This window comes from Centrocercus urophasianus, unplaced genomic scaffold, assembly GCF_019232065.1.
Source record: "Centrocercus urophasianus isolate 14NV4802_14NV808 unplaced genomic scaffold, USGS_Curo_1.0 seq_9, whole genome shotgun sequence".
NCBI lineage: Eukaryota > Metazoa > Chordata > Aves > Galliformes > Phasianidae > Centrocercus > Centrocercus urophasianus.
In genome coordinates, this window is record NW_024885532.1 from 7,485,019 (window position 1) to 7,499,709 (window position 14,691).

At 45.8% G+C, this 14,691-nt stretch overlaps 1 protein-coding gene across 4 annotated transcripts; it reads left to right on the forward strand.

The window, feature by feature from the left end:
- Positions 1–6,218: 6,218 nt before the first annotated feature.
- Positions 6,219–12,442, forward strand: SPRY2 (sprouty RTK signaling antagonist 2). 4 transcript variants are annotated; one of them, XM_042839317.1, is made up of 2 exons: positions 6,219–7,209; positions 10,671–12,442. In XM_042839317.1, exon 2 carries the CDS (start codon positions 10,722–10,724, stop codon positions 11,661–11,663), a length of 942 nt encoding a protein of 313 aa, XP_042695251.1. In that variant the 5' UTR covers positions 6,219–7,209; positions 10,671–10,721; the 3' UTR covers positions 11,664–12,442. The 4 variants fall into 4 exon arrangements, with proteins under 4 accessions (XP_042695251.1, XP_042695253.1, XP_042695254.1 ...); XM_042839319.1 differs by lacking the exon at positions 6,219–7,209 and adding an exon at positions 8,102–8,326; XM_042839320.1 differs by lacking the exon at positions 6,219–7,209 and adding an exon at positions 8,964–8,986.
- The last annotated feature ends 2,249 nt before the right edge of the window (positions 12,443–14,691 follow it).

Here is a 14,691-nt window from a genome sequence, read left to right on the forward strand (position 1 = left end):
CATCAGAAAGTGAAATAACCTATGTTTATTTCAATCACAAGCAAGTATCAATAAAAGTCTTTAAATTCATTATATGGCTTCACCAGGTAACCCGAAGAATGAAGAAGGTTTTCCAGATTTTTTTTTTTTTTTTTTTTGCTTTATCAGATGCGGTGTATTTATGGTGTATGTATGTGCTTCCATTTTCCAAGTTTTCTTCAGCTTTTGTTGATGAGGACACCATCCCCAGAACTGCTCTGAGCAGCTTCCACTTGGGTTTCTATACACACTGTGGCCTGCTGTGAAGCTGTGAAGGAACCACTCAAGATTCACTTTTTCAGCCAACTTCTGCCTTTCCCTCTGTGAAGCTCATGAAAGTAATAGGCCTGCTTAAAATACAGGAACAGATGATTACAAAACCACAAATAAGATAGGAGTAACTACACCAGATGTAGAGACGGAAGTACAGAGGAACTCTTTAATCAAGTAATGGGAGTGGATGCTCCTGCAGAGATAACCTTGTTTAGATAATCAAACATTTTGTCCTCTTCTTGTAAGATAAGTATAATTATCTAACAGTTCCCATTCTCCTTAAAGATGTTGTAATTCTATTAGACACAGTTCTTGAAATTTTGGTTGTGCAAAAAGATCCTGGAGTAATGAAGGAGATACAATGCCACAGGTCCCTCTGTGAGGCAGCAAGAACAGGGTGGGTTTATGGAATAGGAGATGGGACTCCTCAAGGATCAGGTAAGTTCTTTCTTTCCTTCAGTCCTTGATTTTCTCACCTACAAAATGGTCTTAGTGACATCTGTTGTAAATTACTTTGAGATCTGTGGGGAAAGCTGTGATAGAATGCCTAGCATTTTAATTATGGTTGTTGATATTGCCATCACAACCAGGAGAATTGGAAGACAGTTCTATGCAGATCTGATATCAGGATATTCCATAATCATTACTTTTTTTTTTTTTTTTTTAATTGATGCAACAATGTAAAGAGTGGGTATTTTTGTTGTTGTTTTCTGATTTTCAGGTAAATGATGGGCTAAACACCAGTTTTGCGTGCCCATGCAATCCCTATGCAGTTTTGTAACACCCATTCTACATCCTTTTGATGGAAAATTCCCTCATCTCTAGCAAATAGTTCCATACTGCATTATGTCACCTCCACTTTCACAGTGTTCTTGTGTGTCACCTTGATCAACATGAGAAGTTCTCAGCTGAGGAAAAAAAGCATCTCAGCATGTAGCAGAACAACGATACAATTTTTAACAATTACTCAGTTTCCTGCCTTTGGTTTGCAGCAGATCTATAAAGTCTTGTACATATTCCTTGGCTGGCTTGCAAGCTTTTTACTACCTGTTGTTAATCTCTGATAGCAATTTTTGTGTGAAATCCAGCCTCCAGTGAAGAAAAGTAGCTTATGTTCTGGGAGCAGCACGAAGATCCATGACATCTACCTCACCCTCTGAAGACAAGCGGGTGTCCTGCCCTTCTCCAGCTACACTGCTTGCAGTACACAAGATATTCATTTACCTTTCCACTACATTGCAGTTTAGGGCTAGTCTGGGTATCTCTACATCAGTGGTTTTCTAACTGTGATCTGTGGATTCCTACAGACTAGTTCTAAATGGGAGGTCTTATAATTTTCTTTAAAAGAAACTACACTTCCCTTATTTTTTTTTCTTTCAAAATGTAGAAGTCTGCAAACTGAAGACTTTTGAAAACAACTGCTGCAAAAACTGTGCCACGATAGAGATATAATCTCTTCAAAAACCTGCTTATCCTCAGATTTCCCATAACTGCTGACACTGAATCACAGAATTGTAGGGGTTGGAGAGGACCTCTGGAAATCAAATCCAATCCCACTGCTAAAAGCAGGTTCCCTATGATAGGTTGCCCAGGAAAGCGTCCAGGTAGGTTTTGATTATCTCCAGAGAAGGAGACTGCACAGCCTCTCTGGACAGCTTGTTCCAGTGCTCTGAACACAAGCATAATTGATCTGTTCTGTTCCTTCTAAGTCACTTTAATTCCAGGTCAACACACAAGTGTCTGCATCTTGTTGAAAAATATGTTGGGAATTTCCAAACTAGTACTTGCTTACTAGTATTTTAATAGGCAATTAGTTTTTGCATAAAATTCTAGTATCATCAAGCCCAGCATTATCTAGCCTCTAAGTGAAATAAGGCTAGAGAGTGCAGCATTTAAAATGCTGACAGACGTGGCTTGCCTGTGCTGCCATCCTCATGATTTCAGCCAAAGCAATTGAAAATTTTAGGAGGAAAATCTCAGGGCAAACAAATACATAATAAAAAGCTTTCCATAAATCCTGTTTAGCAAATAAACTGCACTTAGTCCTGTCCACACCAAATTGTCCCACTTTTGAAAATTGGGTCTTGAGGCCCTTGAAAAGAGAGAACTAATTATAAATTAGTTGTATAAACTGGAAAGGTTTATAAAGTTGAATTCCAAAAAACCAGTGCTGATTTTATCAAGGCTACAAATATAACCCAATAACATTGAACAGCACATCAAAGAGCACACGAGCTTTATTAGAACAATTTACATGCAAAAGCTCTACATTATATTATAAATACTAAATGCACATATTCTTTAGTACAATTTCAGAAGAATCAAGAAAGGGATTTGTTTATCGTTTAAGTTTACATAAGTATAGTTGGTATTCAGCAAGAAAAGCAACTGTCCCTCCTCATACAGGAGCAGCCATCAGATGGGGAGAAGTCGCATAGGCCTATGTCACCTCTAAGGATACTTAAGGAAGGTGGTAATCATTAGCCAGATCTGAATGACTTAATCCCAGAAGATCTGGCTTCACTGACAGCAGGAGGCCAACTTTCAGTAGATGCAGAGCAGGCGTATTCCATACTAGAGTGGCATTTATTGTGGTTTGCACACCGTACCCTGTTCCACCAGCATAGGTTCCCAGGAGCATGGTGGACGTGGTGCCTTCACTAATTTTTCACTCTGAAGGGTTCCCGGGATTTCTTCAGGAAGAGTTACACTGAAAATCACAACAGCAAAAACAGTGGTTTTGAATCACAAAAACATTCTTTTTTTAGCTTAAAAAAAAAAAAAAAAAAAAGTCCAGCTATTCATAGTAAGGTGAGTTTGACTTCTGTATTTCTCTGTGTGACACATCTAAGTGTCTTGGTCTGTCCTGAATCTCTCAATGAAGTATCAGCAGGCAAAAGACTTCACAGCTCATCACAAGCTACTTTAAAAAAAATAATAATAAAAAAATCATGTAACTCTCTTAAGTACATTACCTTTTTTCAGAGTTGCAAACAGGAAAGGCAATCAATTAAAGGTTTAAGTTTCTAAGGAAATGCAGAGCATTAGAAGTGGTGTGCAGCCAAACTTAGTCCTTTCAGGATGTGCAGAATCAATATCCTTCTATCAGTGCATTAGCTCATGAGATAATGCACAAAGAGTTCCGGAGGTCAGCAGATTTACTGCGCATTCATTCCCTTGCAGGAATCAATTCCCTGTGAATGAGCTCCCTTTTACTTTACAAAAAGGAGGGACATAACAACCTGTTGTCAGGTCCTGGGTCAGAAAATTAATTCAACCCAAATCTTAAGAGACAATTTCAGAGCATTGCAGAAGAGTTTCAACCATTTCAGATGGATCGCACATCATAGACCTTCCTTTGCCTGACCCTTCACAGGAAGTCTCTGAATTTGTGTATAGACTGGATATAAGGAAAAAGGTTTTATGATAAAGGTGATATACTGGAACAGGTTGCCCAGAGGCAGTGGATGCTCTGTCCCAGGAGACATCCAAGGTCAGGCTGGACGGGGTTCTGAGTAACCTGATGCAGCTGTAGGTGTCCCCGTTCATTGCAGGGGAGTTGGACCAGATGGTCTTTGAGCGTTCCTTCCAACTCTATTTTATGCTTCTGTGACATTGATACTATTCTAATGTAAATGTGTGTGTTTGTGCATACATGTATGTACAACAGGCATATGCCTCTGCTGAGAATGAATCCAAGACCTTCATCTGCACAAACAAGGGTTAAAAGTAAAATAAAACAAATTAAGTCATGCAGTGGTTAGAGCAAGCCACTAGGGGAAACATAGTCACATGCATTGAACCACTGTCCCTGACAAGAAATGTGCAATGAGAGAGAGAGATGTAATCCTGTGAAGGTTGGTCCCAAAGAATCATCAGATCAAAGGTCTGAAAATTCAACTTTGACATCCCAGTATGAGAATATATGTATGTGTGTGCTTAATGCTGTAGATGTGTGGATTAGTTTTGGTTCCTTCTACGCATGCTAAGTTTGTGCACAAATCTTTGTAGGTTTAGTGCTTCTCTTTCAAACTAAACAGCGCTGTGATGCTGCGTACTTGATTTTTGCTTTTCTAAAATGCTTTGCTATAACACTGATACTTCATTTTGCACACGTGAGTGGTTCTGTGAAAGAAAATAGCTCCACTGCTTTCATATCTGTCGGTGGGACAGCTCACTGCATTATGTGTCCACACCTGTACTACTGATTTCACTACTGACTGCCAACTTGTAAAACATGGTATAGTGGATTTTCCAATTTACACACTATTTATGTGCTCAGTTTATATGCTGTGAAACAATCTAGCAGGCTTTCCCGTATCCATAGGCTTGTACACAGCGTTCCCTACCTATTTCTGCCTTTACTAAGTTTCAAGGTGGAATTAAATCAACATTGTTCTTGTCTTTTCCTACATTAACCCGTGCTCATCCCTCCCAGATAAATCCCATGGATTTCCCGGCGCAGTCTGAACGTAGCGCACACCTCTGAGGATGCCCAGGTCCTTCCTCAGCAAATCCCACACACTGCTGGCGGCCCCGTGGATCCGCAGGGGGTTCTGTGCCCCGCACCGCGCTCTGCCCGCGGTGCCCCGCGCTCCCTCTGGCGGGGAGCGGCAGCGCCGCCGCCTCCCGCCCCGGGGGCCCCGCTGTGCCTGAGGGGCACTGCTCGGGAACTGCGGGGTGTGGAGGTGGGACGGGAGGGCGCACGAAGGAAGGTGCGCTGAACTGTGGCCGTCCCATAGAGAAACTGAGAGAAATAACGCGCAGCTTCACAATATTACTGTGACATCGACTTAGAAAATGCTGAAAACCTGAAGGCCGGCGGTGTACTACATTGCCTTCTCCACCACGTCCCCCACCCCCATTTTTATTAAGTGACCCCTCAGTCAAGCAGCGGTGACAGCAGGTGGAGAAGAGGAAATGCTGCCAACTGCCTGCAGCATTAGAAAGAGTTCTCAGGGCTTTCGCCCCGAGAACCGCCCGTGTAAATAACGCGCCACATCGCTGCTCGGCACGCCGGGTATATTTTAAGCAGGGCCACACGTGATAGGGGTGTACGAGCGCTCTGTGCATGCCGACGTGGATACGCCGCTGTGCGCGCTTAAAGACACACGCGGGCGGCGCGGAGTGCCCGGGCCCCGCGGCACTGTAGCCCGTGCGGAGGGGACCGGCTGCGGCCGTGCCAAGGGAACCCCGCACACAAACAGTCACTTCTGTCAACTGCCCGTTGGCCGCGTTCCTCACACAAGTGAGAATCCATTACAACGGAAGTTTCATAAAAGCGACCGAAATTACAAATTAACGACGCTAAGAAGCAGTCCTCTGGGGGCTGTGGGAGACCCCGCTGTGCCCCTGCCGCCGCCCGCCCCGCGCTGCCCGCGGGCCCCGCTCCGCGCCGCCGTGCCGCCTCCTCGCGTTAATCCGAGGCACAATGCCGCGGGCAATAAGCGGCCCTTCCTGCTGCCGGTTGGGGGGGTAGGGAGCAGAGAGTTTTAAACTTTTATTCCATAGAGGGGATTTAAAAAAAAAAAAAAAAAAAAAAAAAAAAAAAGAAAGAGAGAGAGAGAAAAGAAAATAAAGGAAAAAAGAAAACACGGCTGGGGGAGGGGAAGCACCTGGGAATGGGTCTCCCGCTCCCCCCGGGGAAAGTAGCTCCCCTCGGCCGCCCTGCAGTCCGATCGCTGCCGGCCCCTGGATAAACACGCGAGCACAAAAGCAGCCCCGAGCGCCGTGTGGCCGCGCACGGAGCTGCCTCCTGTGAGAACAGGCTGCGGCCGGGCCCGGAGAGGGGCGCGGGGCTCCGCGCGGCACCGGGGCCCGACGGGAGCGGGGCCGAGGCTGGGAGCGGGGCCGAGGCTGGGAGCGGGGCCGCGGTTGTGGTGGAAGCGGCGGCAGCAGTGCCCTTTTGAATGCCTCCCGCAGCTCGGAGTGCTGGCAGAGCGCTGGGAGCGCCAGTGAATGTAGCCCCGCAGAGCCAATGAGCTGGGACCGGATGCGATATATCCTCTGGGACAACAACTGCTCTGTTCCTCCTCAGATCCACATGACGCCATTTACTGCTGCTTTTGCAGAGAGATCACCCTACCTCCTCCGGAAAGAAAAAGAGAGAGAGGGAGAGAGAGAGCAAGCAGAAAAACGCCGAGCCCCTCCAGCTCAGATCTCAAACCTTCCTCCTCCTCCTCCTCCACCTCCTCCAAACACACAACAACAACCACCACCACAAATCCGCTGCGCTCCCCAAACACCCCCCCCCCGCTCGCAAACCGCAGAGCCGCCTGCAACACACACACACATACACGCACACACACACACACACACACACACGCTCGCAGAGGGAGCGAGAAAGCCGAGGGAGAGAGGGAGAGGAGCGTGCGGCGAGCGGCGTTCGGCAGCGCGGCCCCCCTGCCCGGCTGCTGCTGCTGCTTCCTCGGAGGAGCTCGCTGGAAGAAAGCTTTGCCATCGGATTTTAGATCCACTTGATTTTGTTTTCTGTGGCTTTCCCCTTCCTCTCGATCCTTTGCAACGGCAGAAAAAAAAAGAAAAAAAAAAAAAAAAAAAAAAAAGTGACTCGGTGCTGGCGGTTCGGCCTCCTGTTCATTGAGGGAGAAAAAGGAAAGTGTGTGTGAGTGAGTTCTTTGGAGGAGCACAGAAAACCCACCCAGATCCGGAGAGGTGTTCTGATTATTACTATAGCACATAGGCGCACACACGTTCTTACAGTCGATCTGGGCAGAGGGACTGACTTTGCTCCGGACTTTTTGCACGCTGATCGTTCTGATTCTCATTTGCAAGTTGGACGAAAGCAGAGTTTGGAAAAGAACTTTTTTTTTTTTTTGCTTTAGGGCTGGATTTATTTGCAAACCGCAGGAAGAAGAAAATACAACAGAGAGAGGGGTTTGGTGCAGCGCCGCGATCACGGTGAGAGCCTTTTCCTTCTTTGCAAAACAAGCTTTTCAGTAACCCCCCTAGCCCCCCCGCGCTGCTCCAAGAAAACTCGTGGAAATGTTTGAGGCCGATTCCTTTTCCTCTCGCACAGGTTCTCCCTCTCTCCCCTTCCCCTCTCCTTCCTTTCCCAGAGAAGAGCCGGAGGTGGAATTTCGGAGCGCTTTCTCTCCGGGGAGGGTTTTGAGGGCTGCGCTATATTTGCGCCCCGTCGTGCTGCTCCGGGGGGCGCGAGGCTGCGCGGGGGCGGAAGGCTGCGCGGGCGCGCACGCGTGCCCGGGGGGCTGCGGGGAGGCGGGGGCCGCGTTCTCCCGGCTGTGGGGAGCCGGGCACGGGCGGTGCTGCCCCGGGGGAGGCGCAGGGAGGGCGCTGCGGGGCCGCCGGTGCCCCGGGCCCGGGGGAGCGCCGTGATTGACGCCCGTGTGTGGTGGCGTCGGGAGATCCGTGCCATTCGGAAGTGAGTGCACGGCTGGTGTGTAAATACATCTGTGCGGCTGCGGGTGCGTGCGTATTTCTCGCGCGGTGAAACTTAATTCGATCCATGAGACGGGGAAATTTCTTCCCCAGGTTCTACTTTGCAGAGTTCGTGTGTGGAGGGGAAGAAAGACTTTTTTTTTGTGGGTTTACTGTGTAAACCCCCCTCCCCCCCCCCCCTTCAACTCCAATATATATATTTATCTGCTGGTGTTCTCAGCAAGTTACTTGTGTGTCAGCTTGTCAGCTTGCCCCACCCTGATGTAAAGTCCCTTTTGCCCTAATCCAGAGTCTGATGGCACACTCTGTCCTTAATGCGGGTTTCAAAGCCCTGTGAAAGCAGGGAGGGTGGCGGGGGTGTGTGCGGGGCGGTGGGGGTGGTGTGCTGCGCGGCTCCGAACACGACGCAGTAACTCCCGGGCAGGGACCGCTTCGCCCGAGGCCCCCTCCGCGATGCGGGGATTTTCCACACGCAGCACGCAGAAGCCCCTTGAGTTTGCCACTTCCCCAGACATGCGAAGACGAAAACCGCCCCCCCCGCTCGCCCTTCTGCCAATCCCAGCCAGGAGTAGGCAGCGCTCGTGGTACTTGAGCTGTTCGAGAGTGGACTTTGGTTTCTGTAAGTGGGGAACGGTGTTATCGCCCACATGCACACACAGAAAGGCTAAGAGCTGGAAGGGTGCTGGGTAACAGGGAGAGCTTTCCCTCAGAGCTTTCGGGCATGATTGCAAATAAAGGTGCTGGAGGCTTACGTCTTGTCCCGTTAGGGTCTGTCAGGGGGAATAAGGAAAGATGGCCCTGGATCGGGCTGACAGTGCCTCCTGGGCAGGGGCGGGAGGCTCAAGTTCGGACAGTTCGTTTCTTCGGCGACTGAAAGAGTGCTCAGAGCAAGGCGGGGAGGGGGAAGGGGGTGGCAATCTGCTTTCTGCCCGGCTATCCCGGAGGTGCTGTCTCCAAGAGTCTGCGGGGCGCCGCGCATTGCCCAGCAGGGAAATGCTTCCTGAGCATCTCCCGGGGGAGGGCAAGGGGGAAGAGTTAAAAGGAAACATGGGTTTGACTTTCCTGATAAGGCGACTGCGGCCGCCCCCTCCCACCTCCCGGGCCGGGGATGTCTCCTGTTAATCTCCAGGTTGTCTGCACTCACGGGGCCGCCGCCTGCAGCCTCGGGGCTCCGCGTCCCACCTGCTGCGCTCCCACTGCGAGCCCGGATGCAGCCGCGCCGGGGGACGTCCGGCGTCCGAGGGGCTCCTGCACCGCGCTCGTCCCCTGCGCTCTGCAGGTCGGGGGCAGTCTGGCTTCTGCTCGGGGCTGTCACTTCTGCAGGAGTTGGCTCAGGGTCTGTGGGCTCCGGTCTGGATGCCTGGATATAGGGTTAGCAGTTCCTCTCGGGGATGGGAAGAGTATTTTATTTTATTTTAATCAGACGAGGGAATGCCTACTTTCTGAAACTTTCTGTACAGCAGAGGCTTGAATTTGAAGAAAACATAAGTAATGCTGCTTCAAGATAAGCTTTTAAGACTTTTGGGGGAGCACCATGATACACTCTGCATGCAAAACTAGGAGTTGGCAATGTTTAAAATAGTCTCTCTTAAAGCCTAGATTTTTTTGGGAGGAAAAAGCAGTTGAGGGGAGGGCACCAGGAGTTAAAAGGTTAAATGCTTTCTGCTGCTGTTAGAAGAAAGACAGTGTCTGGAGATGTTCATTGTTAAAGTGTTTGGCTATATTTTATTATACTGTGGTATAGTATTCTTGTTGGTAACTGATGTGTACAGAGTAACACTATGGTGCTCTCTCTAGGTATAATTGAAGACATTGTGTGGTCCTTGTAAGGAGCTTGGTTCCTGCTTGGGTTTTAATTGTAAAATATTGTTCTGGATTTTTGTGTAGGTAATTGGATTTAGGAACTGCTTTAAAATATGATAAAGGCAAAACAAATACTGAGTGATTCAGAGGTCGGCGCTTGAAACTTGTGCATATTTTAACGTGGTAGCAAGTTATGTGTAAGGCCCCATCTTTTGGGTCTTTTCCTGACTTCCCATTTAAATTCTGAAGTTTGCCTTTCAACTTTGTAGTTATTCATCCTTTAAAGCTATGTTAGCAACCAAGTAACCTCCTTGGGTGCTGATGTTATCTGATGGCATTATTCACGCCTCTCTACTAAAAGCCACTCTAAGTAATATTTGAGGTTTAGTTTCTGGAATTTTTTACACATTTTATAAATAACAAAACTGGTAGCATTGCTTTTTGTAGTATTGAGCCTTAAAATAACAATAGCAGTGGTGTACAAGTATGACACACACTAAAATATTGGAGAAAGATATTTTTACTTGTGCTGCTGAAGTTTTTGGTAGCACTAACTCATTTAATGTCTAACCTCAAACATTTTATTGCTATTTAGTGTTTTTCTTGGGACCATTGGTATTAAACTAAAATTTCCTATTTACATCATGTAAAGTTTAATGTGTAAAGAGACTGGCCTACGAAAATATTATCCAGTTTTAAACAAAATTGGAGAATTATATGTCTGTCATCAACAGGTCACATTACACTTGCTAAATGCTTGCAGACTCTTTCTTATTTAATGTAAAATAAGTTTTTCAGTAGTATGGTGTGAAAAGAAGAGTCACTTTAAAGGGGCTGGAACTTGGTCAGATTAGAGGCCGTGGTCTGGCAGGAGGATGGCCAGGGACGTGTTAGTTACCAGGCATCATCCTTGGGCTTTCTAGAGCCACAGGTTGAAATGCATGGACCTAGAACAGAGTCTCTTTAAGCTCTCCTCAGGAGTAGTAGGGGGAGGCCAAGTAGAGCGTACTTAGCTGACCAGCACTGCGCTTCCCCGAGCTGTGAATCCTTATTTAATGGCTGATGCATTACTTGAATGTGTGCAGCGCTGTGAAATCCCACAGGCTGCTGGAGAGCATGAGATGTGTTGCAATTAGTGAATCCTCTCTTTGTTGCTCCAGGATTTCAGATGTGTTCTAAGCCTGCTGGGGTGAGCACGCTTCCGGGCAGCGATGGAGATGAGAGCTCAGCATGGCAGCGGGTCGCAGGCCTTGCTACAGGCTCGGCGTGACAGTGGGAGGCCACATGGAGAGCCCGACCTGCGGGATGTCCTGACGCAGCAAGTCCACATCCTGTCCCTGGATCAGATCAGAGCCATCCGCAACACAAATGAATACACAGAGGGACCGACGGTGGCTCCGCGGCCAGGGATCAAGTCTGCTCCTCGTCCAGTGAGCCAACCCAAAAATGAGAGGTCCCATGGTCTCCCTGAGCATCGCCATTTTAGCCGGGTTCAGCACACGCAAACGCACGCTTCTCCTCGGGCACCTCTGTCCCGCTCCATCAGCACAGTCAGCACAGGCTCGCGGAGCAGTACAAGGACAAGTACGAGCAGTAATTCCTCTGAACACAGACTTCTAGGATCATCTTCAGGGCCAGTTGCTGACGGGATAGTCTGCATGCAGCCCAAGTCTGAGCTCAAGTCGAGCGAGTTGAAGCCGCTGGGCAAAGAAGACTTGGGAGCACACAGCTACAGATGCGAGGACTGTGGGAAGTGCAAGTGCAAGGAGTGCACGTATCCAAGGACCCTCCCATCGTGTTGGATTTGTGACAAACAGTGTCTTTGCTCAGCCCAGAACGTGGTTGATTACGGGACTTGCGTGTGCTGCGTGAAGGGCCTCTTCTATCACTGCTCCAATGATGACGAGGACAACTGTGCTGACAACCCCTGCTCTTGCAGTCAGTCGCACTGCTGCACTAGATGGTCAGCCATGGGTGTGGTGTCTCTCTTCCTGCCTTGCTTGTGGTGTTACCTGCCAGCCAAGGGTTGCCTTAAGTTGTGTCAGGGCTGTTACGACCGGGTCAATCGGCCTGGGTGCCGCTGTAAACACTCCAACACAGTTTGCTGCAAAGTTCCCAGTGTCCCCCCCAGGAACTTTGAAAAGCCAACATAGCATCACTTATCGGAAATAATCGAGTAATAAGGATTATCTTAACATATATGCAACCAACTAAGCAGCTATGGTCTTGGCACTGCAGTAGAAGGGTTGGGGGTACACTTAGCTGTTTGCAGTGACACACTCTTCTCTGTGTGCCATCTTAATTGATAGGCTTGTTAGAATCCAACTAGTGGGATGCAGAATAAAAAAGGCAATGCAGTACATCGTGACCCACATATTGCATAAGCTAAAGCAACACAGACACTCCTAGGCAACTCCGTGGTTTGTGAATAGTACTTGCAAAATTTGTAAATTAGCAAATGACTCTCTTTTTTCATTGTTTTCTGCCAGAGATAATGTGCTATATTTTTGTATATACAATAATATTTTCAACTGTGAAAAATAAGTGGTGTCATAAAACATGGCACAGTCACAAAATATTATACTAATATGTTGTACATTCGGAAGAATGTGAATCAATCAGTATGTTTTTAGATTGTATTTTGTCTTACAGAAACCTTCTATTACAAGACTCTGATTTCCTATTGGACTTCATGTATATTGTACAGTTACAGTAAAATTCAGCCTTTATTTTCTAATTTTTTCAACATATTGTTTAGTGTAAAGAATATTTATTTGAAGTTTTATTATTTTATAAAAAGAAATATTTATTTTAAGAGGCATCTTACAAGTGTCACCCCTTTTTATGAGGACGTCATAGTTGCTGCAAATAAGGGGTGAACGATGCATATGTTCACTATAAAATAGAAAATATATTAACGTTTGAAATTAAACTGGGCTACTTGTCATTTTTTCCCCTATTTATTGTTTTGAGTTGGGAAAATCAGTACTTTAAATTGCAGACTTTGAAGTAATATAGCTACGGTGAGTCTAATCTGACCATCTGGAAAATCAGAATAAGATTTTTAAACATAATTTTGCTTCTTTGTTTAATGCTTCACCTGAACGTAATGCAGGATTTTAACTTCCTTTACACAAATGTCACATATGCTGGTCCTGCATCTGAGAAGGAAAATGAACATAGGAAAATGCATTGATTTATTCCAGACTAGCAATAATGGGCACTGAAAGATTGACCTATTCTGTAAGTGATGAGCTTTTGTGCTTCAGATCGGAAATAAGTAATCATTCACAAAAAATGTTAGGTTTGCACAGCTTTACTCAAAGAGGGGGGAAAAAAGGGGAAGATTGATACGGTCAGTGCAAAAAGCTTGCGGGATTATTTGCTAAAAGCAGAAGAATATGCCACAGGGAATGATAGATGTGAACGCAGTCCAGCCTTGGTGTCAAACATTTGCCTCACTTGTATGAAGAAAGTTGCTAGATTTGTCATTTGTGGCAGTTACCTTCCACTGAGGTCAAAATCCTTTCGCTGCCAAGTTTCCCACCGGAAGTCTAGAGAATGATTTACCTTTCTTTATTAACAAACTATCATTTCCTGTTCTGAGCACGTCTCTCCAAGTTCAGAGGTCATAATGTTGAATTTTATTTATACATTTATTAAGCTGGCATTTAAGAAATAGTTGTAAGTATTTTTAAGCTGACACTTAGAAAAATCTCACAGCCTTTTCTGAACCCCCTCCAACAAAAACAAGTTATAACTAATAAATTAAGAGCTCACTAAAAGCTGAAAACCAGAGCACAGTTAATGTTACATCTTTGCCCCCCCCCCCCCCTAATTTTTAATCTACAATCAGGTGCTTGATCTAATTTTCATAGGTCTGCAGTACTCAAAAATCTTACACTGTGTTTGTGTGTATCACTTATCAGTCATCAACTGAAATTAAAATGTGCAAGTCCTGACTAGTTTGCAAAACAAAAATAGCTGATACATGGGCCTTGTTCTCTCTCTCTCTCTCTCTTTCTCTCTCTCTCCCTTCCCCTCCCTTCCCCTCCCCCCTTTTTTTTTCCTCTGGTGAAAAATACAAGCTAGTTTTCTTTTCTCTCTGCACAAACTTCTTGGATATTTCAGTATACGAAGAGGAGCAGAACTCACTGAATGGAATTTGTCAGGAAGAAGGTAGCTTATGTTATATGGAGTCATTTGTCAGTTTTTAAAGCACATCAATATATCATGACTACATGTTGGGGCATATGTGAGACATTTGGCTGCTGATAAACATTTTAAATTTATTAAAATCTTTAGGAATTTTGTTCTTAAATACCAAAAAGAGTGGGAACCTCTCAATTCTAACTCAAGAATAAGACAGTTATATCTAACTGTCCTTGGTTAGTCTTGCAACCATACCATGATTGAAAACAAACCTGGGAATAATCAAATATTCCAGTCACTGGGAGAATCTTTGACCTTAAAACTGTATTTTGGAAACCAGGACAACACTGTTGTTTACAGCTTCATAAATCCAATCTTTTCATTGTATTAATGAACTTGACAATACTGAAGCCCTATTTTCTTAGTGTTTCTCTCCAAGTTTAAGGAAAGCTGAAGGAAAACTGTCAAACTGTATCATGGCTGAGCAGTGTAGTAGACAAGAGAGGTGCAACTGGAAGTCCTGTTAGATATAGGACAATACTGCAATTGTAGGGTTTCCTTTATGTATTAAGGAGTGTTTTAACCAGGTAGACATGTTCACAGGCAAAGGGAAAACCATCTTCCTGTTGATGGTGAAATTCAAAGCTGGCATTGACATTGAATGCTAGTTATCACATTCCATTTGACTTCTAGTGGGGATAACTATTGGATCCCCCTCCACAGGTAAGCACGCTAAAGTGAATTGAGTTGTATGGTATGTTGCCTAGGAGCGAGGATGTATGCAGAGGATGGCATTCTGTAGTGCATGTTGGCCTACCCGGTATGCTGGGGTTCAGGCTTCTGTTAGTATAAATCAGCATGTTTGCAGTAGACTCTTAATTGGCTTGTGTACGTCAGTTAACATACCAGTTTTGCACTTCGTTACATGAGGTTTACTGTTCTAAATAAAACCAAAATGTTTCCTTAAATAGTTTAGATTGTTTTAGTAAGAATTAAGAAGGCTTTTCAAGTGGATTGAGATGATGTTAT